A 26934-nucleotide genomic window follows, 5' to 3' on the forward strand; every position below is an offset into this window, starting at 1 on the left:
GGACTGGATTAAACTCCCTGGGGGAGCTGTTTATATTAACATATACAACAGAGATGAAGAACATTAAAGAGAAGATAATATAGAAGTCTAGGCATCTACAGGGCTTATGGCCTGTCAATGGCTGGTTTAAGTGTCCACTTTACATACTGTGTAACATTCACCATTCTGCCCATATTTAAACATCTATATTCCTTCAATTCTTTTATCTGTTATATATTATATTATTTGATTTAAAACTATTATTTTGGCTTGATTTCGATCTTGAAAACCCGTTTCGTTCTACTGTCGATAATGATTATACTATTTTTATGGAGGACTTCATTATCTTTTGACATTGGAGATGCGATAACGTTTTAGTGCTAATTTAAATGTCAAGAGTCACGATACATTTGTAGTGAAATTAAAAATGTTTTGCTTAAACTACTATTAAACTAAGCCAAAAACGTATATTTTATTTGTTATATATAGTACTCGTATCAGCGCTATGATTTTTCAAAGTTTTGTTTTTTTTAATTACTCCGCATGTGACGTCAGGTTATCTTCAGCTTATTCTCAGTCAGTTCTGCCGATTGGTCGGTTGACGGTAAGTAAACTGGATATCTTTCACAGCTCTTTTATCATTGGTTGATTTATCTGTACTAGTGACGTCGGGGGACGACGACGACACACATTAAATAAATTTAAAAAAATAAATCAGTAACCATATATTTGTACAATATATTATATTAAAATTTACAACTGTGGTACATAAGTTATAGTAACAAATAATAGTAAAGAAAACACAAAGTTTGTGGGAAAAATGAAGAAAAAATATATAATAACAATGAAGGGTTATTAAGTTTCAGTTATTTTTAAAATTTTCTTTTGGATTCATGGGTATTTTTAATATTTTTAAGGTTCAACGGAAGGTTGAAAGTATTTTTTTTCCAAGATAGAGAAAAGAATTTTGAGAATGCTCAGGGTTGAACATCGGGATTTAAATGTTATTCTGATATCTTGCAGATATATTAACTTGAAAGTTATTTATCTATTTTCTTCAAAAGTTTTGATGGTGAAGTTTTATGTGTTTTGATTTAATGCTAAATAAATAAGAACCCTGAACTTGCTTTAGTGAAGCGAAATGGTTCAATCTGGGGGTAATAGGAGATTGTGACACCCGAGTGGCTTGCTTGTGTCCAGTTTACTTCTTTGTTTTGTTTTGGTTGCTGTCACTGCAGAAAACCCCGCTTCACATATGTGGGATGTCAGAATGGCGATAGGGATTAGGGATTAATTTTCAGTCATTACAGCACTATGATAAATTTTATTAAGGTATGTTCGATTTTTCAAAAGTAATTTTGATTTTTAAGCAGGCCCTGGCGCGGCCCACTACCATTTGGTCCACGGCCCGGGGGTTGGGGACCACTGTCCTATAGAACACATTGCCATGAAAAGGAAAAGGGGAAGGAATAGTGATTTTGTGCTGCACTAGTGTTTAAACTCATTTTTATTGAACCAAAATAGCATTATAAACATAGAATTAAGAATAGTCTTAAGAATAGTCCAGAAATCAAACAGACGGGGACTTAACTACTTTTAAAGGAGTAGTTTTACGTTTTGACCCATTATTTTCTTCGTAGGCGTCGTTCAGTTCGCAACTCCCGATTTGAATTCAACTATGCCAAAATATAAAGTGCAGAAATACAGCTTGGGAGTAAGAAACAGGATGGGATCACATTTCATGTGTAAGTAGCAAATTCATTTCTTAAAAATTTAATTATTTTTCCATTTGTCAGATTGTTAAAGAAAACAAAACGGACATTTTGTTAGTGTTGCCAGAGTAGTATTTTTTTTTACGCCAATAAGAGAACTAATAAAAAATGAACCTCTCGGATTAAACAACGCCGGAGTGGACATTTGACTGACATTATCTTTAAAACATAAAATATTATTTAACATGACATAAAAACATCCGTTCCATGTAAAATAAAATTTGTTTTATTTTTTAAGTTCATTAATTCAATTAAGTTTATTAAATTACCCTTTACTACTCTGTTGTGTCAATCAATTTTGTGTGTACAATAAAATTTTAAAGAAATTAACAATTTGCTTATTAAAAAAAAAAAATATCTTATATTTGTGTTGTGATTATATTTTTCGCGATCTAATAACATTACGCGGAGACTTCACACATGCGCGCGGCGAAAGTGGGGGGGTTTTTTGGACACAGTCCGATGTATTCAAATATGATTCTACGCTCCTTCTGGACTATTATGACTATTCCTAATTTAATGGTTATAAATAAAATACAATATTTAAGGCGTTCAATTGGGACAACATATCAGGCCAGGAACTCGAAATTATGAGGGTATAATACTCTCTTTAATAGCAAGAGTATTTCACTAATATGAACAATGCCGATCTCCAAAGTGATCATGTTCAGCTGCCAGACTGATCATACTCTTACAATCGTATAACCAGAGGCAGGCAGTGTTGAAATCTTGTAAACTATGGATCTTTTTCTCTTTAAAAACTTGTATTTTACTCGAAATAACGATGTTCGCTATTCAGATGCTTCTAGAACTTTCTGATTGCTTCAAAGATCGTGTTCGATTTATATAGTTAACCCAGTAACTTCTTGCTGGATAGGCCTCTCGTTCAGAAGAAAAAATAAACTGGTTTTCTGGTTCAACGCGTTGAACAGAGAGAAATAGCGTACTCTGTTAGTAGCGAGGCAGTGAAGGCAGACGGCGAAGTGGTACGATACGATTTCGTCAGTTGTATAATAATTCCATTATTCGTGAAATACGAAAACTAAGAACAATTGAAAATGATCCTCGGTATATATTTATCTATACAACGCTGAGACGTAAAGCGTAAGGACGTATATAAAGGGGATGATTTAGGGGGTCGGAAAAGCAGTTTGAAAACTCCATAGGTACTTATGAATTTTTGACCATTATCTTAATAATATGAGATACTGAAAAACATAGATCGTTGGATTTCCATCCTCATCATTCCCCTTTCAGTACCATTAAAAATGCCGCGTATTACGATAATCTGTCACGAGAAAGTAAGGTGATCAGTCTTACGCTTCAGGCGGCAGTCCATGAACAAATAAATATTGCAGTTTGAACAACCTGTAAAATAAATATTTCACTTCCGCCCTGCTAGAAATCGAACACAGGATCTCAAGAATGGTAAATGAACATGCCAACCACTGCGCAATGAGGAGGACTTATCTCGATTCGTTTTTTTTTCAGGATTTTAACCCGAGAGCAGCCATCGAGTCTAAAACACTCGTTCAGGGTTCTGGTTTAATTTGACACACAGAACTGTATTCTTCATCCGCCAGGATACATAGAGGTTCCCATCGAGCCTTTTGTTTTAATTTTTCTAAAACATCCCCCACGTGGAAGCTATAAATACGCCAGTGGTAAAGCGCAAAATTTCAATCTAGTTACTATAATCAGATCCACCAAAAAGCGGCTGACAGCCCTTTACTAATTACAGTCCTTCCTAGAACTCCCTAAAAATTAATCGGACATTTGAGAAACCCCACAAGCCAGGTTAACATATAAGATATAAGCTACTTTTTAATTTTAAGTTGGATATAAATATTTAATTTTTAGAAATATGAAATATAGTTTTTCTGAAAAGTTTAGACTGACTAATGGGGGTTTCTCAAATAACCGATTCAACGAGGAACTTCTGCCCTACGGGAAATTGGATACAAAATGTTTTTTTGCACGCGGTAAAAATTAGAGCATTAAATTGCAAGGTTAAGTTTTTTGAAAATTTTCAAAAAAAATAAATAAAAACGCACTAGGTACTTTGAACGACGTCATTGGTTCATATGAACCGACCAATGATATGAGAGTTATGAAGGATATTCGGTTTGCTTATCGTTAACGAACCAATCGGAAGAACTGACAGAGAAGGACCTCTGACGTCACACGCGGAGTTATTTCAGAAAGACAAAACTTAAAAAAATCATAGCGCTGATAATACGATGTATAAAAATATTTTCAAAATGCTCAGTTTAATAGTCTATTATATAATGTAACACTATGTAGTTTATTTACTTTATTCTTCCGAGAACCGTGCACTTTGTAAGGCTGAGACAAGCATTATCGACAAAATAAAAAAAGGTTTTGGACATGTAGAGTGAATGGACAGCGAAAGAACGACTAAAAGGATTTACGATGTGAATGTTGATGGGTGCAAAAAACGCGAAAGACCGAGAAAGACATGCCACGATCAAATCAAACAAATACTTGAAGATGGACATGGAGGCGGAATAATCGGCGTGCGTGCATGAGAACATGTATGAGAATGTAGAGCAAACGAAGTCTGTATGCAAAGACAGAGTTATATGGCGCTGTATCCTTTCTGCCTATCCCTACGGGGGAACGGCGTGATGGTTTGTTGTTGGTGTTGTCGTGGAACGTAGAACCAGACGACCGTGGTTGTGAGTTGTGATTTCAACTATAGTCTAGTAATTTTGGTACGATAGTTAATAATGGTGGGTATTACTTTTACCCGCATCTATTTCAATAGTCTACTCTGTATTCAGCATAGCATGTTATAATATTATGTACACATTGTAGGCGTAAGCTGAATATAGTGTGCAGTTTACAAACAATGAACGAACCTCGAGAGAAATTTTGTAATGAAAGCGTCGGGCGTCGATCGATACAGCCAGATACAGGCTATACTCGACTCGGCCATACATGCTCGCCTGACGTAACGAGGAAAAGGTTGAGTAGGCAAGCCCGAGTAAAAAAGTATTTATCAGAGCGAATGAGACTGCGCGATGAAGATGTGTAGACTTTTACTCTTTGTAAAAAGGGTTTAATATGAATTCCCTTTCTCCCGTATGGACGTGTTTCCTGGAGCGGCTTATTTTGGTCCGAGCAGCTGTGCACGTTTGCCCGCACATGTTTGTGATGTAAACAACTACCAGTGTGTGCGTGAATGGCTGTGTGTGTGTGTGGGTGAGCGCGCTGGCTGTTTGTGTTGGTGCAGTAGGGTGACTATGAGCAAAAAGTTCCGTGGTACTAATATTGATTTTTTAATCAGCATTTTAAACAAACAGGTACCTATAAATCACCATGGTGAAGTTTAAAAAAAAAATCTGTTTAAACGCAAAAAGAGTGCCTAGATATTTTTATCTTCTTATTATTCTTTCCGTGGGGGCGCACAGAGGAGGAAAACGCAAGAATGCAGAGTTGCCACATGGAATTTAAGGGGACGCATGGGTGAAAAAATGAACGGATTGTGTGATGTGATGAGGAATAAATGCTTAGATATATTATGTATTACGGAAAGTTGGAAAAAGGGAAGCGGTTCGATGGAACACGGTGACGCGTTAGTTCTCTGGTCTGGGGTCCCAGATACAGACAGAGCCTGCCAGGGTGTTGCCGCGTTTCTGTCTCCCAGAATGATAGAGTGTATGAAAGAGTATGTTTTTATAAGTTCTAGACTTATGTTTGTCAGATTCAAGATTTGATTGACCGGAATTATTTTAATAATAGGGTATGCGCCTGTGAATTCTGACTGCAAATCTGTGAAAGATAAGTTTTGGACAAGTGTGATGAATGTAATGAATGGAAAAAAAGATAGTGAGAGAGTAATACTTGCGGGGGAAATTTAAATGGGTGGGTGGGAACTCGGAGAGACGGGATGGAGTCGGCCCTAGGTATGTTCGGGGATGAAAGCCAGAATGATAATGGAAGAAGGCTGCTAGAAGTATGTCTGGAATGGAACCTTTTTATGTCAAATACGTTCTTTGATCATAAGGAAATCCATCAGTATTATCGATTATGTAGTCATCGACTCTAGATTGAAACCTGTAACAGTTGATACGCGTGTATATAGAGAAGCCGAAATGGAAACCGATCACTTCTTGGTAGTATCAAGAGTAATACTGTTCCAAGGATGGCGGTCCAAAACCCGTAAGATACAGGCGCCCTCTAGAGTAAAAGTTGAAAAACTTCAAAATGATGGCCAAGATAGAGTGTTATGGCGTTCTATCCTCTCTGCCTACCCCTACGGGGAAACGGCGTGATAGTTTGTTGTTGTTGTTGTTATTGTTCTTGTTATTATTCTATATGTAAGTATTTAGATTGAATTATTATTTCTCTTTTATTTAATAATGTAATAATAACAAACCAAATGATCTAATTTAATGAAACATTAAAAATGAAAAAAAAAACTGTATTTGATGACGATCTTGTAGGAATCAAACAAGAGATTTTTTTCAGTATAGTTTAACTTGCTAATCACTGCACCTTGAGGCGGAATAAAATGTATCTCGCATTGCATCAAATAATTTAAATTGACAGTAATTAAATGGCATTTTTTTAAATTTCGCAGCACACAAAAAAATAAATAAATATGCTTTTGCTAACACAAATGTAATTATTTTAATTGACACAGATTGTTAACAGGGAATTTGTAGCTGACTGAGGTTTAAGTTAATTTAATCTGGCAAATGGTAACTGCTAAATGCTTTGTGCTAACTCCTAAATAATATGTAATATTATCTGCTATTGTAATATTACCGGTACCAAATACTTATTTCGTTAAAGATATCTAAATTTATTTAAGTAATTAAACTATTTGACCAAATATTTAAATTTTCGATATACTTTCTGTTCATCGTTTACGATTGGAAAATGGAAAATAAACTGTAGTAAAGCATGAAACTACTATTATAGAGTACGCGACGTAACACATAATCTGTTTTTTTTTCAAACATATCAGTCCAAACATATCGGCCCTGGCTTGAGAAAAATCATAATTATTTGATGTGATCCGAAAATCGAATACAGAATATAGCGTCTTAGCCACTACGGGGCAGCCATAGGAATACAAACTACCTAATTAAAATAAATGGTCATTTAATGAAATTAAAAATAATAATACAGCGTTCACCTATGCAAATTATAATTGACAATTAATTCCCCATGCTAATGTGAATATGATTTTTCAATGCATTTTAAAAACTTAAAAATCTAGATAGTTTCCAATATGAATGTTAAAGTAAATGTCAGAACAATTTTGTTTTGCATGTTATTTAATGGTTTTTCCTTTTCTGTCATAAAGTATTAAAGGAAGATAGTGGGTGTAATTCTACATATTATAAATGTTCATTTTTATATAACCATTTTTAAAGTTCAATATTACTGACGTCATCATATAAAGGTATTATTTTTTACAAAATGTTAATATCTTTTCTATAAAATAAACATTGTGCTAATCTCCTGCTTGACTTTTAACTTTTAATTTGATTTTTAATTTTATCTTTCAATTTTAACTTTTTAATTTTAATTCTTAATTTTAACTTTTACTTTTAATTTTAAACATTTGATTTCCACTCTTAATTTATACTTACTTACATCTACTACCTGCATCTAATAATTTATTGTTGGTTGTGATTATTTACAATTAAATTTAAATGTTCATGGAAGCAGAGAGAGAGGGAGGAAAATAGAGTAGCTATACAATGTCTTCTCCTTTTTATGAACTTTTTATGTAATATTTTTATTTTTACATTTTTAGAATTAAATTATTTTTCTCCTCGCCTCCTGCATTCATAATAAATTAGTGTGAAATCTGTAATTGGTCTTACTTTTTTTTAATTTTTCTTATGTACCTTGTTTTATGTAAAGACTATGATTTCATTAATAAATAAATTATATGTGATATTTTTTAAACAATCGCTTTTCTGAGTAGGTATCCTTAGACACAAAGTCATTGTGGCCTGATAAATGAATAATTTTATGTAAAATACATTTTATATTACCAGCAAAAATTCTTATCATAAACCCATTTCCTTTGTCGTGGTTAAGAAATACCTATAAAATAAAGAGATAAAGTGGATATTAGTTTTATGATCATACTAAATATGTAATTTTATCATTTTATTCTCTCGGCATGAATAACGACATTACTATTCTAGTCATTTTCAAGTTGTTAGCAGAAAAAAAGGAACTGTCAAGTACCTTCTATCCTTCTATCAGTTGAGTAGGTAGGCAAATAAATTGTGGCAGATTGGGTATTATTTATATAATTATATATAATAATATAATTCGGCATGATACTGATAATGTTTATCTGGGTAATATTTAATGCCTCGTATTTCTTGTCCTTCTTGCTAAGATTTCGAACAGCTACTAAGAGGAACAACACATGCATAAAAACCTAGAAAAGCATCATCAGTACACATAAAAGGCTGAAATTTTAATGAGATCTTACAGTTGTTGTCGAATTGTCTAATTTCCTACAAATTGTGTAAATGATTCCATTTCAAGACTAAGCAAGTAAAGAAAAATTATCAATGTTGTACATTCGTCAATTTCACCTTACTTTTTTGCTTAAAAGAGAAATAAATAAAACAGAAAGAACGTAATTTTCTCGTGATTATTGAATATGTCAAATCTGAACAGCACAATTTTGTATTAAGTACTGGATTACTCAATTACTTGTTTGCTTGAATTATGCAGGTCCAAATGTGACTGCGGTGTTTTGTGGGAAACGTAATTAGATTAGATTGTGTTCAGAACTGGTGGATGATGGATATGTTTTTCTGTGTGATAAATATGATTTAAATGTAATAAATACTTTTCATTGAAAAAAATCTTTTTTTTTTGTTGACATGGAGTGTTTTGCTACCATGTACTTATTTATAGCTTAGGTCTAAGATTCGATTCCCAATAAGGCTAGCATTAAATATCTACTTGAAAAGGGTCATTTACTGCCATATTTTATAGTCTCTGAGCCGCGATTATAAACGCTATCTTCATCGGTAAATGTAGACGGTATAAACTAACATCGATATTTATGTACGAAAATGTGTATTGAAATTCAAAGTATCTTCATCAATAACCTGTATTGAACATGTTTAGAAAAAAAAATGCAAACATATTATATAACTTTTCATACAAAAAACATAATTTTACTTAGTAGATAAAATAGAAGATAAATTTTAACTTTCCATAGAATACAGGCCCTGAAGCATAAAACGAATCAATCGCCTTGCCACAATGTAATATGATTCCCTGCAATTGAGGAACCAACCCACGAATTAGACCGCTAGGAATATGCTTTTGATAAAGGTAAGAAATAATATCATTAATAATTGTATAAAATGAGATCATTATTATTTTTGGTAGGTGTAGGTATCTTGATTGGCAACAAAAACATTTTTATTTATCTGCATACCCACATTATCATGGCAAGCTAATCCTTCTTACCAATAAACTAGTATAGTGAACCTGGGGCTTTCACTTATAAAATAAAATCATTTAAGTATCCAACATTATAAAGCAACCTTTGTGGATTTACTTAGTCTTCAAATAAGAAGTTAAATATGTAGTTAGTCAAGGATAAATCAATATAAATGAAACAGAAGCAATTAAAATAAAATAAAACAAAACTGGATTCATTAAAGTATTTATTTCAAAGACGGAGTACATACGAAAGAAAAAAATTATGATATTTATAATAAAATAAGTAGAGGAATGTTACACCAATATCGTAGTTTATAATAAATTTATTTTCAAAATGCTAATTGTGATTAAACATGTCTAGTATTCATGAATTTATTTAATCATTTCTAAGGCAAGCATTTTATAAATAAAATTGTGTGAGATTATTTTTTAACTTTGGTTACAATCTCCGTCCTCAACAGAATGCATAAATCTAGTCAAGGTAAATTGAATTAAAATAAGCAATTCTATTAATTCCAAAATACATTTTTCCACAAATAACTTCATTTTTTGTAGCTCATTTGAATATTAATACAAAGAAGTAAAAGACACAATTTTGTGCTTATATTAATGACAGAATAAATTAATCTATGTACAAGTTAAAAGATTACAGCTTAAATGTTACATAAATCATTTCATCTACAAGTGCCATTTAATATATATTATTTCTGAATAGAATCATTACAATGTTTTATAAAATGTAAGTATGTATCAATATATTTACATAGTTTAAATTTAAATTTTATTTATTAGAATACGATGATAAAGGCAAAAATGATCAGATTATAATATTTTCAATAAGCTCTCTTTTAAAGGAAGAATTTTAAATGACATAGAAAGCATTTTAGCAGTAGGTATAGGAAAAGAAGTGGACTGAGTTGCCATCAAAAAAACGTTTTATGAGCGATTGTCACAATTCTTCTGCTATAAATATTATGCTTTTAATAAACATCTGATATTTTACCAAAAAAAAAAAATATATATATATATCATAGAAACAAAATGCCTACATTAACCGCTTTAACTGATTTAGGTTAAAAATTACGAAAAATCTTCGTAAAATAAACAAAGAATTGATAATAATATTATGTCATTGTTATTATTTATATTGCAGAAATTTGTAAATATTCGATATAATGTCAACAGAGGAATGTTTGACACAGATTCTTTGGAAATAAAATATTTAATAGTTACGATTTCAGGGGGTTAACTGCAAAACCGCCACTGTGCATGATCACTGTTTTTGGAAAGACTAACTAAACCAACAGCAAAAATACTGTTTCTTTTAAGTTCCATTTGCAACTTGTGCGTGGTATAACAGGTAGAGAAGAGACTATTCATTTTTAAGTTGAATGTGCACATTAAACTTAAAAGAAATAGTCATTTGACTTCTGGTTTTGTTGATCTTCCCATTAATATTGATTATGCAAAGTGGCGGTTTTGCATTTAACCCCCTCATTTATAGTTTAACTTTTTACCCCCTTCTAAATAAAAAAAGTTTAAAAGGGTTTGCTTACTACGGTAACACTTTAAAAATAGCATCTTGAAAAAGAATGTCATGACCTTGTCCTAACCAATCACAAAACGTGCAATATATTACGGTGTTGCCAGCATTAGAATTAGAGTTACGGTTCTGATTTTACCAATGTCTACCCTTTTTTGTAAAGTTTATTAATAACAGTATTGAATTGTTGTTTACATAAAATAAAGATACATTTACAAACAGATATTATACTTAGGTATAATAAAGTACCTAGATGTTTTATTATGTGTATTATAAATACACTCACATCCATTTTAATCTCATAAGTCATTATTTTTAATAGAGGAGGGAGGGCTACATTGGTCCAACAGTATATTTTTGAAGCCTGTTAATTTTTCCATGGTAGAAATATTAATGGATTACACAAAAAAACTTTGATAAGCTTATTACAATTTAACATCCAGTCAAGAACAAATGAAAACATTTTGCGCCCCACAGTTCCCTACCCTGCCCTAATCTATACTTTTTTGTTAAAATAAGTAGCAGTACATACTGCAAGAGCTGAAGATGTTCAATTCTAATTATTTTGTTCGTTAAGTAAGTCTTTGGTTAATAGAATAGTCATAAGCATATATTATATTATATCATCACAACTTGTTTGGTAACTATTTGTATGACAATCACATTACGCAAGACAGTGATGATATACTAAGTTTAAAAAAATAATTGTTCTAGATAAAAGTTTGAGAATTAAGCTAGTTAAATTAAAACTAAATATTATATATGATTTGGGCAGAATACTTATAGCCTATTTAATCTCTTCACCAATCACTATAAAAATATATCATTTATACACACAAGCACAGTATTTCATTATAAAGTAGTGAATAACTGATGGTAAAATTATAATTACAGGCATCAGAATATAGTAAATAAAAAAATCTTATTCACGCATTTTTTATAACATACACATTAGTATACATGAGAGGATCTGATAAAGCATTCCTGACAACTTATGAATATCAAATTTTCATGAAATTTTTTCATTCGATTAGGTACCTAAAAAGATTTTTCCACTGAATTTCAAATGACTTAGTAAAATCTTGACAAATTTTCATTATACAATACAGCAATATGCTGTCTCTGCGCGGTAGCACGCGCATTATTATCTGAAGGGTTTAAGTCTGAGGAGTCATTTCAATGGAAAAAAAAACATTATAGTCGGTGATACTGCAATACCGCGTATCAGTTGAATTTTTTGGTAGGGGATCCTAAAAAGCATTCTGTTAATAAATTACTCACGATTTCAATCAAACAAAAATACCGCTGTAACATCAGAAAAACTTTCATTATTTTGTGTGGAAAAATAGCTATAATCAAAAACTAACCACTCTTAGTCCCGGTAACAAATTTATGTCAGTAAAAAAATTTTGTAAAAAAAATAGGTTACGCGGGATTGCAGTATCACTAAAGAGATTAATTCATTTAATTAATTTTTTTGGTGAGGAAATTGTGTTTTTTAAATTTGATTTTTGAATAAATATCACTGATGCGGTTTTGGAATTTAAGTCAAATGCTAAGTTCTATCTATAAGGGTTGTTTAGTAAAATTACGTGTATTTCAAAAAAATTGTTGAAAGATATTTTCATTCATTAATTTGACCAAAAGTTAATTCCCATTTTAAAGAACTTCCAATATATCAGTTATTCACAGCGTTACAAATAATTTAGGAAATACCACTTCAAGCGATATTCTGGAAGGAATCACAATTTTTTCAAATTCTCCCTATTTTTTAATTGAAACTTATCACATCTTTCCAGCCATAAATATACATTTTGTCAATTGATTAAACAATAAGTGATCAATCATGTTTTCATAGCTGCCACAGTGCAGTCATTGACATTAACAATTTAAAACATCTGCATTTGGAAGAAGCGGTATTCTTGAAAAAAGTTGTTCACAGTGACTAGTCGTTAGTTATAGAATGGACTCAATATTCAAAATAAAAATGTTAAATACATATTATTTATTACATTTGTTAGTAGTGCTTCAAAATAAATTCAAGTGGTCTCGTAAAAAAATGTGTAATTTAAAAAAAAAACATAAATTTGTTGACAAGCTTATCTAAACGAAATTTAAAATGCTATCAAAGAGAAAGATCTAATATAAACACAGTATTTTTGTACTGACCTGCGATTATAAAAATAATCATAAAAACTTTGGCTTTTACAGTAGACATTATTTTAAATATTCAATGAACTCTGCGGTGTTATAGAATCGATTGATTAAAAAACTTTTTCCAATATTGGTTATTCAATGTTTCGATGGTTCCTATGTATACTATCGAATCTGCATTTTGCGAGGTTTATAGAAGAGCAAAAACAAACCTTGATATTTTTTTAAAGAAGTTATCAGATACTGAAGAATTGCCAAACATGTATCTATCGTATTTCAATAGACACATATTTGGCAATTCTACAGTATCTGATAGCTTCTTAAAAAAGTTATCAAGGTTTATTTTTGCTCTCCCGTAAACCTCGCAAAATGCAGATTAGATGGTATACGTAGCGACCGTCGATTTATATGATGAGTTACAAATAACGACTACAATGTTTTATTTAAAATGATAGTTTTTATCAATTTTTGTTCACTGTATAGTGTATATATTTTATCAAACATAAATTTATGGTGACAATATTGAATGCATCAAGTACATTTTGCTAAAACCAAATTAAATGTACCATTATTTTCATATACGTCGTAATTTGAAAATAAATTATGCATATTCAATTTAAAAATAGATCATAGTAAAATAATAGATAATTTGTAAAGTGTTACATAAAATAAGTGACTTCAGTTATAAAAACTGTGAGATCCGTAACATTAAAATTACAAAAATAAAAATAATACTGAAAATAATTATTTGTTTTCGGAATTAAAAAGTTGAGTATTTAAACTATGATTTAATGCATTAGAATATTATAAAGCAAAAACAAATATTATGAATATTTAAGCAGTAGGAATATTTAAGCAGCTTGAAAGCAATTTACGCACAACTTAACCACGAGTGACGTAGAAAATACAAACATACAAAGTATAAGGTGGTCAAAACGTTATTATCCAAATAAATATTAGCCAAAATAAAGCTAATTAGAGTATGCTCTGAAAATGAAAAAAAAAAAAATCAACCTAGAGTTTGGGAGTATTTATTAACACAAATGCTATTATTTTTTTTAATAGTTTCAGTTAATAATTTTATCTTTATTGATAGTTTTGTTTTGATATAACAGGCATTGTATTTATCCAATGCCATGGATAGTTACAATAAATTAATGATTGAATTTGATATTTGTAATTCATCGAGAAGGTTGAAGTGGTTTGGTTAAAACACTCACAATGTTTAGCGTGTTTTCATACGTACGGGGTTCTTTTTTTAAATGTCTGGTCAACTCACCGATTACAACTCATGGACGTCACGGGCGGAATAATTTGAAAATTACAAAACTTAAAAAAATCGCAGCAATGATAACATGATACATATATTTTTTTGGTTTAGTTTGATAGACTATTAACAAATAAAATAAAAAACACGACTAAACTTCCACATTATTATTGAGATAATAATTTAATTTTGTAACTATAAAAAAAATTGGAAAAAAGTGATGGTGTGAATTATTTACATTTCTAATATTATAGGAACAAAAGCGAAGTATGCAAGAAATATCTATGTAAAGTAAAAATTTTGATACAAAATCCGCATCATAGGAGTGCGACTTTTCAGAACAGAGCATCTTACAACACTTTAGAATGTTTTTAGGGCATACACAACAAAATAACGTATTAAAATAATACGCATTATGGTAACATAAGTCTTCATTTGAATTCACTAGAAAAACACAATCATTGAATATAAAAAAATGGTATAGTTAAACATGTAATAAATTCTGATCACTCTTTTTCGCAAATAAAAAACACTTGACAGACTGTATTGATAATTGCATATTCCAACAAAATAATATTGGCAGATGGTAACACAATAAATTAATAGTGATGCTTCAAACTGTGTCAATGTAAAGGGAAATTTACAAGAGGGACCGTGTGCTGAGCGAGTAAACAACTCCCAGACAGCCATTTGTGCCAAATTGGGTCATGAAAGGTGACTGCTGACAAATGTGAATATATTAAGTTACATATTGTATCTTCAAATAATAAACACAAAATGTAATTCAAATTTCTGAGACTTAGCAAGTATTTATTGTGAAAAACCATTTTGATTTGCATATTTGGCAAGCATTTATTTTAATAACGATTTGGTAGTCGAGCGATTTTTGAGCACTGAAGAAATAATATAAATGAGATTACTCAATGAAGAATTTGTTATTGTAATGATATGTTTGTATAAACGAAATTATGCAAACTTTTTGTCGACGGTTTTAAAACTATTTTGAGTTAGTTGTGAAATCAGCATTAAAAAAATATATTATATAATTTTTGTCAATTTTACAACTATTCCGCATGATATTCAATAAGATTCTATAATAATTTGATGAATTTAAAAGAAAGAAGAAAAAAATCAAACCTGAATTATTGATTAGCTATGAAACCACATCTAGTTTGAATGTGAAGCTCATAAGAACAATATAATGTAAGCACAATGCAATTTTTACTGTACTTGCTACACAATGTGTTGCATACAGATTAGTAGTATAATTGGCAATGAATAGCTACGGAAGTGACTACAGTGTTTGAAATACCAAGATTAAGGTAAATTAATTTATGATTTTAATGATGAACTTACTGCGAGCTAAAAATGTACACAAAAACATGTATTTATTTTTAGATAAAATTAACGATTTGTTTCTATTTCAGGTCTTAATTATTGATAAATAAAAAAAATTGTAAATGAATATTGTGGAAGTCGCTACCCCTGCTCTAACACATAAACAAATAACATTCAAAACAAAACTGGTGGCGACTACAGGTTTAACTCAGTTTTGTATAAGCATAAATTATTTTTAAAAATATTTATGTATTTAAGGTGATTCAAAAAAAAAAAAATGAAACTAATTATTCTTTGATGGCGCTTTTATAATTATTTATTTAAAAATGCCATTTCAACGTTTATTTTGAATGGAAATTTTACAAAACTTGGTATGAGGAAACTTTACACTATATTGATTGTAACAAGTACCATAACAATATAATTTAGGTTCTTTCCACAAAATGGTGTACAAAACAAAAAAAAATGATCATATTTTTCAGAAAGAATTTTTTTTCGCTTGAGAAAACTGTCAAAAATATCATTTTAGTTAAAAAATAAACCAAATAAATTAGTTAAGTGTACCTGCAGGTAAAATAGTGATTCGAATTTATCACAATTAAATCTCCTGTTTATTTGGCAAGCAAAACTAGCCAAACATGATAAGATTAAACAAGGATAAATGAGACAAAAATTAATTACATACTACAAGGCATATCGTCCTTAAGCTAACAACACTGCAATAAAATAAGCAGTTTTTTGTTATCCTGTAAAAATGACTTAGGCGGTGTTGTTAGCTAAGCGACGATATGTACAATTAAAAATAAATTTTATAGATATTATCAATTTGAGTTATTTGACATAATATGGAAGGTTAGCTTTAAAACCAAAGAATTGACAATATTCACATTTACTGGTTTTGTATGACACAACATCAGCGCCATATCTAACGGGCTATAGGGCCCCGTCACACACACTAGGGACGGGAATATCCACGTTTGTAAATGAATATGAGCATGTTATTCTCCCTCTCTTGTAAGCAAGTGTCTGGTTCTTTATGCACTGAACCTATGATAGGTCTGGCTCTGCACAGCACATGTCGACAGGAATAATTGACCATAGAGTAACACACTTCTAGATATTATATATAACTAAACAATTTTTTACATTGTGAAGGTCATCACCATCAAGCCGTAAAGTTGGCAGGGCCGAACAGCGTTCTGGCTCGTAACGCCTAACCCGACGCAACGTCAGCTCGGACAAGTAAATAAACGTCGTACAGCGAAAGAATATGAACATTTCATTTTGGCATTTTGTGTCGCCCGTCCACCAGCTCCTCGCCAGTGTTCGCTATTGTAAATTCCTTCTGTACAAAATTGTAAGGATGTAACTCGTGTGTATCTACTCAATAAATAACTTCATTTGTAATCCATCTTTCTCATTTAACCTCAAATCAATTCACGCACACCCATTCCATACAACATTAAAATAAATTTTATAAGTTACATAAATATACAGTTTTATCTTCTGTATAGCGTTCATAAAAATTTGAACCTATTAACAATAAATACACACATTAAAATAATAAGTCTTCATTGGCATGTAAAACATAAAATTCAAACAAGCCGGTTTTTCATGGTACTAAACTCAAAAGAAAAAGTACTTTACATGTTTGGTGAAATATATTTTTAGGGCGATAACAAGATTTTTAAAGAAATATTAGGTTAAATAAACATTTCCAAATCTCAGCAGTAACCCATGCAAGATACAGAATATTAAACTACTGCTTTTGCAATGAATTTCGTCACATGATGTTAGGTTAGGTTAGATTAAGATTAGATTTCCATCAACCAAACCTTGATTACGCATTATATACACTGCAGAGCACTGAGGATGGTCATGGAAAGGCAAAGTACTGTTTCAGCAGCATCTTGGTTGAGTGGTGCAGGTACAAGGAGGATCAGTTGGCTGCCCAGTGTTCAGCTCTCCACAGCAAGCAGTGCATCACCCCGGGACCCGGAGACACATTGGATACAACTGCAGACTAAAAAACATGTTATGTGGATGTTGCATATGTAATTTCCACTAATTTAAATTGTATATTTGTATATATTGTTTTATTGATATAAATTACAAAATTAAACAAGTTGGGACAAACAAAATTAAAAGTTGCATCAATCAGGGAAGCTAATGACTACTATTGAACCCGATAATTATATTTGAGTTATAAGAATCGAAGGTGAAGATGGTAAAACAGATATATATATATATGGTGAGAATGAATGGTAACGAGGACGACCAATCAAGTTGACAAAATGTTTAAAAATTCACAGCCAGGTTTTGGTCTGGAGCCGCCAACGGCCAGGATAGACCCGTGTGGCGGTCTATCCTCTCTGCCTACCCCGGCGGAAATGGTGTCGTTGTAGTAGTAGAATTAGTTTGTGGTCTCGCGGCTAGTGTCGTGGACTCATGGATTCAAACCCCACTCTTGATTTCCATTTTCTAATAGTGAGTTATTTACAACTTAAATGGCCCTCAAAATTGTAATATCAGGGTAAATCAAATATTTTTCATTTAAAAAAAGCACGTAAAGTATAAAATCAAATTGAAAAATAAAAAAAACTCAAAGTAGAAAAGAAAATCATAAATCTTACACTCAAAATATTTAATTAAGAATGTGTTTGTTCACTTGATCAAGTAACCTTGCACCATTTATATGTCAATTTTATCAATACGATGTATTGTTGATTTTACCTTGTTTTTACTATAAAAATTTACCTGGTTAGATGTATCGGTGTACCGAGCTAATAGACTTCTATATCCTCTTCCAAAGGTAGCTATTAATGGAGGCTCTTCTTCACCATCTTTTATTTGACCATCACAAGAATCTGTACCATCATTCGTGCTGTATGCCGGTAATGGAATAATAGCACGCACCTATTAAAAAACAAATATACATATCTAATTTGTTTTGACCACATTAAATCCAATAAAAATAAATTAGTAATAAAAAATATCTTTCAAATGACCTCTTCCTCATATGGCCTAAATATTGTGACAGGACGTAGAGTCTCTCTTTCGGCAATAATAATGCATCCCCACGTAGTTCCAATATAAACATCCTCATTTAATACGGCTAAAGATGTCACCTGAAATTTAAACAAGAATAAATAAAAAAACATATACGTAGAGTGCCAATGTGATTATATGTCATATATTATGCAAAAACAAAAAGTGCTGAATGTAAATTGTTACTGTTATGAATTTTACTCTTTACTTTTCTCAAAGTTAGGTATTTAATTGATCGTTTTTGATTAATCAGGGATGATATTAACAAATTAAAACAACACAAAATATACCTAAAAATATATTACATATATTACGCAAAACCAAAAAGTGCTGAGAATGACACTGAATGTAAATTATAACAGTTATGAATTTCACTCTTTATTTTTCTCAAAGTTAGGTATCTGATTAATCAGGGATGATATCAACAAATTACAACAACGAAAAATATACCTGACATCTTCCAGGACTGAGGTGTTCTTCTATAGCTATGGACCGAAGGCTCTCAGAACACGGTACCAACTTGGAGCAGTCCAGTCGAGCGAGTACACATTTTTTCACAGCGTCCCACTGATAAATTACACAGCCTAGTGAGGAAAAAATACAGCATGAATTGACTGAACTGAAATATACAGTAAGAATTATGGTGAAAAAAGGAAAGAGTGTGATATCATGATGATGGCATAAATTTTTTGATCATAGGAATAACATTTTGTCATCATTCTAATCATTTGTCAGAGAAAACCTATATCTAAATAGCACTCATTACTTTCTCAAATCATGGTTGGAGAATCACCAAGTTCAAGAAAACTATGAAATGTTATTGTAATAATTGTTACGGATGTCAAAGGGAGCCTGGCGGCCCTTACTAAGGCCTAAAGTACCTAGTCATAAAAGGGACCTCGGTATACGTAAGCGAAGTACTCTCCCTCAAAAAATACATATATGTTACTTTTGGGAATGGTCTTCGCCATAGCGAGGCGTTTGAAATATATGATTAATCATTTCACAATCATTCCATTTAATATTTCTGTTTCGAATACCATTGTAGGAGCCATTTTCAGGGTAAACTATGTGACATAGTTTACCATGAAGATGGTTCCTACAATCCAACTTATGTAGGATCACCAAAAACCCAGAAAAGACGATACATATTGATAACAGTAACTGTGAAAATCTAGGCACCTATTCATTTTCTAGATCCATTCACATAGTAAATATTTTTGGTTGTTCCTTCGCTGTCCATTTGATCCAACTTTGTGGACAATGTAACTCTCAGCTTTGCGTTCTGCAATGTTTCGAAATTTGTGCAATCATTATGGACAGATATACCAAAATATTTGCCTAAGAGATGAGATCAGATTTGGACAGCATTACGCCTACTTTCATTCGTCTTTTTCCAATCAAATTTCATAATTCTTACCAGGGTAGATGTAAGTGCAGACAGTGTTGTGAGAGGCGACCGCATGGAGCACGCGCGAGGAGGTTGTGGGGGACGTGGCGGGGCAGGGGAGCTCCCTCGCCCCCGCCGCCCCTAGCCCGGCCACCAGGCGGTACACCCAGAGGGCGCCGCCACTGCTACCGCCGCACCACAGCTCAGTACTGGGAAATTAAAGGGAATCGATTAATACTGATGTTTATTGCTTATTACTTATTATCTCTGTCCAGGCGGATTCAAAATACAGTTCTGTGTGTTAAATAGAACTAGAATCCTGAACCAGTGCTTTTAACTAGATGGTTGCTCTCAGGTAAAAATCCTGAATAAGGAAATCGAGTGGAGATAAGTTCGCCTCGTCGAGTAGTGGCTGGCGCATTTGCTTACCATACTCGAGGTCCCGGGTTCGATTCTTAGAAAGGTTGAAAGGAAATATTGATTAAGAAGGTGGTTCTTCACTGCAATATTTCATGTTCCTGGACTGGAACTTGAAATGTAAGGCTGATCATCTTACCTTCATGTAACAGAGATTGATGTTTGCGGTATTCATTGAATTTCAATGCAGTGCCCTATGCATCATCGGGTGTGAAAAGGGGTATAAGAATGATGTTTATTGCGCATGAACGAAATGTTCTAATGCAATTCCATTATAATATTCTTGTAGATGGGGGTCAGTGCTAAATGAGCTTAGAAAGTCACTGCGACCTGAGAAGATCTATTGTGACGGGTCCACGTAAGTTGATTCTCACCCTCTAAGCCTCTAGGTCTTTGAAGAGCCTGGCCGCTGAGTGGAAGGCGAGTGTTTATATATTGCTAAATCTCCTCTTCCAAGTGAGTGCTCTCACATCCTCATGTTTAAAAAGTGGCTTCTTTTGCAATGTAAAGCATCGCATAGAATGTGGATAGGTTCATCATCCGCACTGCAGAATCTACATCTAGAAGTTTCAGAATGGTTCTAGCAAGGTGTTTATTCAATCTGCAGTGTCCGACAATGTTGACTTAGATTTTTTATAATGTCAGTCATTTCGCATATGAAGGTATTTCTATTTGTAGGTGCTGAGCTAGTGGAAGTGAGTCATGTGGAGTTAACTATTTACCTACAATAGTGACTCGCTTCATATATGTACAAACTTTTTTTTAAAGGCAATAAAATAACATTTTTATTATTATGATATTATATATTTAAAAAATGTATGTAGTTTATTATCTGGTGCTTTATTATCCTGATCTACGGATGCCAAACATGGGCAATGAATAAGAAACACCTTCAGAAATTATTAAAACTTAAAAGTAGCGCAAAGACGCATGCTAGTGTTGAGGAAAAATGACAAAAAACGAACCATTGCATTTGAAAGGTCGCAAAATTGGAAGATGTCATAGAAAAAATCTAGAATCTAAATGGAGCTGGGTCGGTCACATGTAGAGATATAACTTCGAAAAATGGACCAGGAAAATCTCTGAATGGACACCGAGAGAGAACTCGAAAAGAAAAACAGAAAGACCCTACAGAAGATGGTTGAATGTGAAAAAATAGTGGGACCACTATGGACATGACTTACAAGGAACCGAACGCAATGTAGAGAGATAGGAAAGGTCTATGCAGCTTCAGGCTGCACTGATGAATCAGAATATTATGTTAATAAATAAATTGTTTATTAAGGAAAAGGAAAAAATAAATTTTGTGCAAAAAAGTATAATATATACGCAGCCCATCGCCATGTAACTAAAATTTGACCACTTTAGAGGAGAGAGACTGAAATATTTTTTTAGCGAATTATTTTTTATCATTTTAATCATACTTTACAATTATATATAATGTTTTTACTAGCAATGATTGAATATATTTACCCCAAAACGGCATAACTAGGCGACTTACGCCGTCGACGATGAGATAGACAAATTTATTATAATATGTTGAATCCTCTTACGGACATTGCGAGTCCGAGTAATTACTGCGTAAGTCTTTTTTTGCTCTCTATATTCTAAAACTCTAGCACGCTTAGTATGTATGCCTAATGTATCAAGGTACTCAAATTTATTTTTCAATGTAAAAGTTTGTTCGATCCAAAACACTGTTCGATTTGCTCAAGACATTCTACAACATACTAAGAAAGACCCCCATTTCCACGGTAGAATGACTAAATCGACTTGAATGTTGGTTATCGATAGTAGAGCGACTCACTATTCATTTGTAGTCACATCAGCTAGACAGTGCAAAGCGGTGGCTGCTCCAAGTTCTGTCATTACAAATGTTCCTTCCCCCATTGTGGGGCTTAAAGGTGGAGCTACATTGTCCAAGAGGAATAATCTGAAAAAAAAATGTAATGATTTACACAAGGTTTTAAATATTGATATTGTCCATGGCTAAAATTCGATGGATTATTTTAATGTGACATATTTAGAAATAAATAAGACAGGTATACGTGCCCCTTCTTTTGAATATAGTGTTTGTTACATCAGTAATCACATAAGATAATTGGACCTTTGCATCTAATTATGCATGAAAACTCAACAGGCTAAACATTGCTCGCTCTCTATGCGAACAATTTAGAACCTAGTTGGGTTATTTTTAAGTGAATACTCTGGGTCTTTCGTTGACCATTTTAGTAAAGCTATGATTTCCTAAAAGAGCAGTGCCGTCATTCAGCGGGGATGACGTCATTAAAACATTGTCTGTACAAACCAGAGAGTGAAGGGTTTCCCAGAAAGTGTTGATTGTTAGCAGAACATCAAACAACGGAGCCATCATTTGCAGGCTGGCTGTCATAGCAGTACAAATAGAGAGAAAATAAGTGCAAATGTAATTTGGACCATCAAAAATGAAAGAATTTTGATTGATTTTCCAAGAAAATTATATTTGAAAAATTTATGCTAAACTTTGAAATACACAATGTGTAGCATGACTTTTAAACATCTCACTCTCCTCAAAATTGTAGTTTTTAACTTCCGATGACTCCTCAAGTATGTTTAGATTGTCCATTTTGCAAATTTTACTAACTTACATTTTATTTGTTCTTAAAGTCAAAAAGTAAAATCAGTAAGTGGAGGTTGGCACTCAAGAAATGCTGAAAATACTATTTACTAATGAAAAAAAAAAAAAATCTTTAGCTACATGGACACGTAATAAGATAATGAACATATTGGCATTTATAACTCAATTTTCTAAAAATGCTCTATTGAACATACAAGAACTGCCCCTAGGTAACGGAACTGTTTTTTAAGGAAACCATAGCTTTAAAAAATCCAATTTTGACTAATTCCAACTCCAAAATAGAAGACTGGTATGTGGGTATATTTTTTCTCTGTTTTATATTAAATTACAGAGACTAGATAGAGATTTTACGCTTAGTAACTATGTCACAAGTTGCAAATTGCTAGGAAATAAACTCTGGAGACATGTTAATTCATTAGTGTTCAAGTAAACATACCGTCCATTAGATAGAGCTGCAGCGACTCTCGCTAAAGAAGGAAGATGAACTAAGGCAGCGATTCGGCAACCTAATGATGCACTCTCCAGTGAATATGAGAACAGGTGCTGACAATCTGAAGCACTTCAAAAGTAAGGTAATTAGTACAAGTGAGCAATATAGAAATCACAATACAGTATACATAAAACATTCAAGTTTGTTGGTGAAAATTCTCGGTGGAAGTTCATTGTAACTTATCATAGAAATAAAAGACGAGTATAAATAAATACAAACAAATATAACATACATAAATCTACAAATTTGGAATAACCAGTGACTGTTTTTATCGCATTCGCAACACCTTCGAGGCTGGTATCTTTATTATAAAATTAAATGTATGTATTTATAAAAAAAAAAACAGTAAGAATACAATTAGAATGACTTTATGAAAAGCTAAAACATATTTTTCCCTGTAACTTCATCAATTATAATGAATTTACAAATGACTTTTTAATACTTTACTTTTCAGACATCCTCATTGACAGTCATCAGGTTCCCCGGGATAAGAAAGTCAATAACTTGTTAAAAGAAAAGCCATAACAATATACTCATAAACTCTCGTAATGCTACTTGTCACATGTACAGAGAATGCAAGTTCTTATGAATTAAATTATATTATTTTTAAAGTTGATTGCTTTCCTTTAATTTGGGTTAACTCTAGTGTGGCTATGATATCACACGAGTCTACATAGAATACAAGACTTGATATATCCCTCTTTTTAAAGAAAAAAAAATGAAGTTGAATTTTGCTATAACAGGCTAAAATTATATGATTATTTTTATAAATTATGTAAAACAGATTACTAAATAGTATATATGTATATTATTTTTATGTACATATTTATGAGTGATAAATTTTTTAATTGAAATACATGTATTTCCAAATATCTCATCTTTTGCTATTAAGCATTAGTATTACATTAGTAACACATGGCATTAGAGCACCATGTAAAAACAATATTAATTTAAACCATTTATTTATTATTTAAGAATGTTTTGGAGTAAATTTTCCGATTTTTCTCTACCTAAACCCTAAATACTTCAGTGCTTTTTTATGAGAGTAAACTCAATAAAAACTTAAGTCAGATGAAACTTTAGGTTAGGAAAACACTAAATAAGTCACAAAATACAAGCTTACTTATATGCGTGAATTCTTCCTATTGAATCTCCAACCCACACTCTGTCTCCAACAGAGCAAACTGCTGTCGGTATAATAGGGTCGTCAGCAGAAGCTTCTACACATAAAACATAAGAGTAATTTATAGGCTGATTATTCAATACTGAAACAGAGAATATTAATATAAATTTAAATTACCTTGTGAGGTAACAGGGGGAGTAGTGAGAGCATGATAGTTTAAGAAGCGGGCATTAGCCGTGGCAAGCACGTCACAACGTGGCCGACATCTTGTAACCCATATTTCCCAACCAGGAGTTCCTTCATCTAAAAAACAACATTTTAGTAACTGAATCATGAAGTTATTGTCTAACAATCTATTATAGAAAAATAATTGGCTGTCTACCTGCTAGAAAAAATATCAAATGAACACATATTTGAGTTCTGGAGAGTGAAGTTATTTTTTCTGTGATGTAGATAGCTAGGATGGAATTGCCGTTTTTTAGGCAATTTATCCGCCATTGCATGCCAACTTTTCAATCTCGATTTAAAAAAAAACATATTCATGCTTTTTCTTGTTACATTATTATCTAGATTAAATAATTGAGTTTTTTTTTAATATTTAAAAATACTATGCATTATAAAGGTAAGATGATCAGTTCTACACTTCGCTTGCCAGTGAAATGAGTATGAAATATTGCAGTGAGAAACTAAATAAATATTTCATAACGTTTCCAAAATTTAACCTAAGGTAGGTAAGCACTTTAACCACGAGACGAAAAGTATAGAGATAAAAAAAATTAACAACAAGTAAAATGAATACCAAGGTGTTACTTACCAGTGATATTGGGCATCTGGGTTGCGGTTGCGTTGGTGACGTCAGCAGCGTGATACAAAGAGGCAACATCTGCCAGGTGGGTGAACTCGGGGGCAGACGCAATGGATACTATCTGTGAGGCTGATGGCCTCTGTTCTGGCTGTCCAGACCAACAAGCCACCATCAGGTCTAGCATGTAGCAAGGGTAAAGGGTCTCCTGAATGATGCAGAGAAAAAATATTCTGTTAAGGTTGAAAAATAACACAGGATCAGTAAATCTACCGTACCTAGTTTTAATGAAACCAAACCTTATGGGTTAAAGGTGGTCTGCCGCCTTCCAGTATACATTCCTTCACTGCTTCATGGCCTTCAAATGGTTGCCTCAATGTCAAAAGCTCATATAAAAACATGCCGAATGAGAAACAGTCAACCTAGAAACAAAAAGATATGCAAAGTAAATTGATAAGATTCTGCAGTAGTAAGCATATAAGTATATTTATTCGAAAGATTGTATTTTTCTAATTATTTACAGCTAAAAAATTCAAGATCATATCATGGGGTAATTTACTACAACTAGGTATCTTCAAAATCAGCATTTTTGAGTTAACCACTAAGAACACATTTTTGTACCCTTCTCCATAAATGCTGCAAATAGACAAGATGTGCATTCAAGCCATAATAATATAATTTAATTCCATCACGACTTGTCTATTTGTAGCATTCATGGAGGGAGACACAAAAGTGTGTTTTTAGTGGTTAACTCAAAAGCCCCGATTTTGAAGTTTTCTAACTGTAGTAAATATTAATGAAGCACAAAAAAAGATATGAAAAAATAATTTGAGGTCACCTTTTCAGTATACTCTTCTTCCCCATTATATCTCATAATTTCAGGTGCCATGAAACCTTCAGTTCCACCGAACCCTTTAGTTCCGGAAGGCAGAGAAAGACGGCTGATACCTGATAAATAACAACATACATTCTTGAAACATGTGTAAGACAAAGTACACTTGTCAATGTATAATTAAATTTATTTTTTTTACCATAATCTGCCACTTTGATATGCACGGGGAGTCCAGGATGATCCTTGAATGGTCCGACTGGAGGAGGCATCTCCCAAACCAACACATTTTCAGCCTTAAATAAACAAATATTTAGGTTACATAATATGCTAGCAATTAAGTTTAGACTATTGCATGTTACGATCAACGGTTCAATCTTCAAACTTGCTTACAAAAACATTGCAAAACAAAGGTTTATTATTTAATTTAATGTGAATATGAATACAGTTGTGTTCGACATATTGTGTTGCTCACATGTATCGATTAAATCACAATATTGAATTAATAAAAAAAATAAAATATTATAGAATTTATAAAAAAAAAAAAGGAATAAGGTAGAGGATAATAGAATGATGTTCTAAAAGTGAGCAAACAATTTTCTGTATAAACTATCTGATTAGAATGTAAACCATAGGAACAGGCGATTCGGGAAGAAGAACGGAAGGATGGGGACAATTGATGGGTTTATAGTTACTTTAAA

General features: G+C 32.2%; 1 protein-coding gene and 1 long non-coding RNA gene across 13 annotated transcripts; one reads left to right on the top strand and one right to left on the bottom strand.

The window, feature by feature from the left end:
• The first annotated feature begins 9431 nt into the window (after positions 1-9431).
• On the top strand, positions 9432-16924 carry LOC148270592 (uncharacterized). 12 transcript variants are annotated; one of them, XR_015825356.1, is made up of 4 exons: positions 9432-12821; positions 15297-15501; positions 15607-15718; positions 16673-16924. It is a non-coding gene; the product is annotated as an uncharacterized LOC148270592 (long non-coding RNA). The 12 variants fall into 12 exon arrangements; XR_015825353.1 differs by having other exon boundaries at positions 9432-12747; positions 14720-15501; XR_015825354.1 differs by having other exon boundaries at positions 9432-12747; positions 14763-15501.
• Positions 12677-26528, bottom strand: LOC148270593 (leucine-rich repeat serine/threonine-protein kinase 1-like). Its single transcript, XM_088242366.1, has 13 exons — positions 26436-26528; positions 26243-26352; positions 25704-25826; positions 25417-25612; positions 24780-24905; positions 24603-24699; positions 23426-23548; positions 22180-22305; positions 19986-20164; positions 19016-19149; positions 18526-18645; positions 18275-18433; positions 12677-17540 (listed from the first exon to the last, which is right to left on the bottom strand). Exons 1-13 carry the CDS (start codon positions 26503-26505, stop codon positions 17457-17459), a joined length of 1647 nt encoding a protein of 548 aa, XP_088098492.1. The 5' UTR covers positions 26506-26528; the 3' UTR covers positions 12677-17456.
• Positions 26529-26934: the final 406 nt, after the last annotated feature.

This window comes from Micrasema longulum, unplaced genomic scaffold (assembly GCF_059751315.1).
Source record: "Micrasema longulum isolate JH-2025_06_02 unplaced genomic scaffold, ASM5975131v1 h1tg003709l, whole genome shotgun sequence".
NCBI lineage: Eukaryota > Metazoa > Arthropoda > Insecta > Trichoptera > Brachycentridae > Micrasema > Micrasema longulum.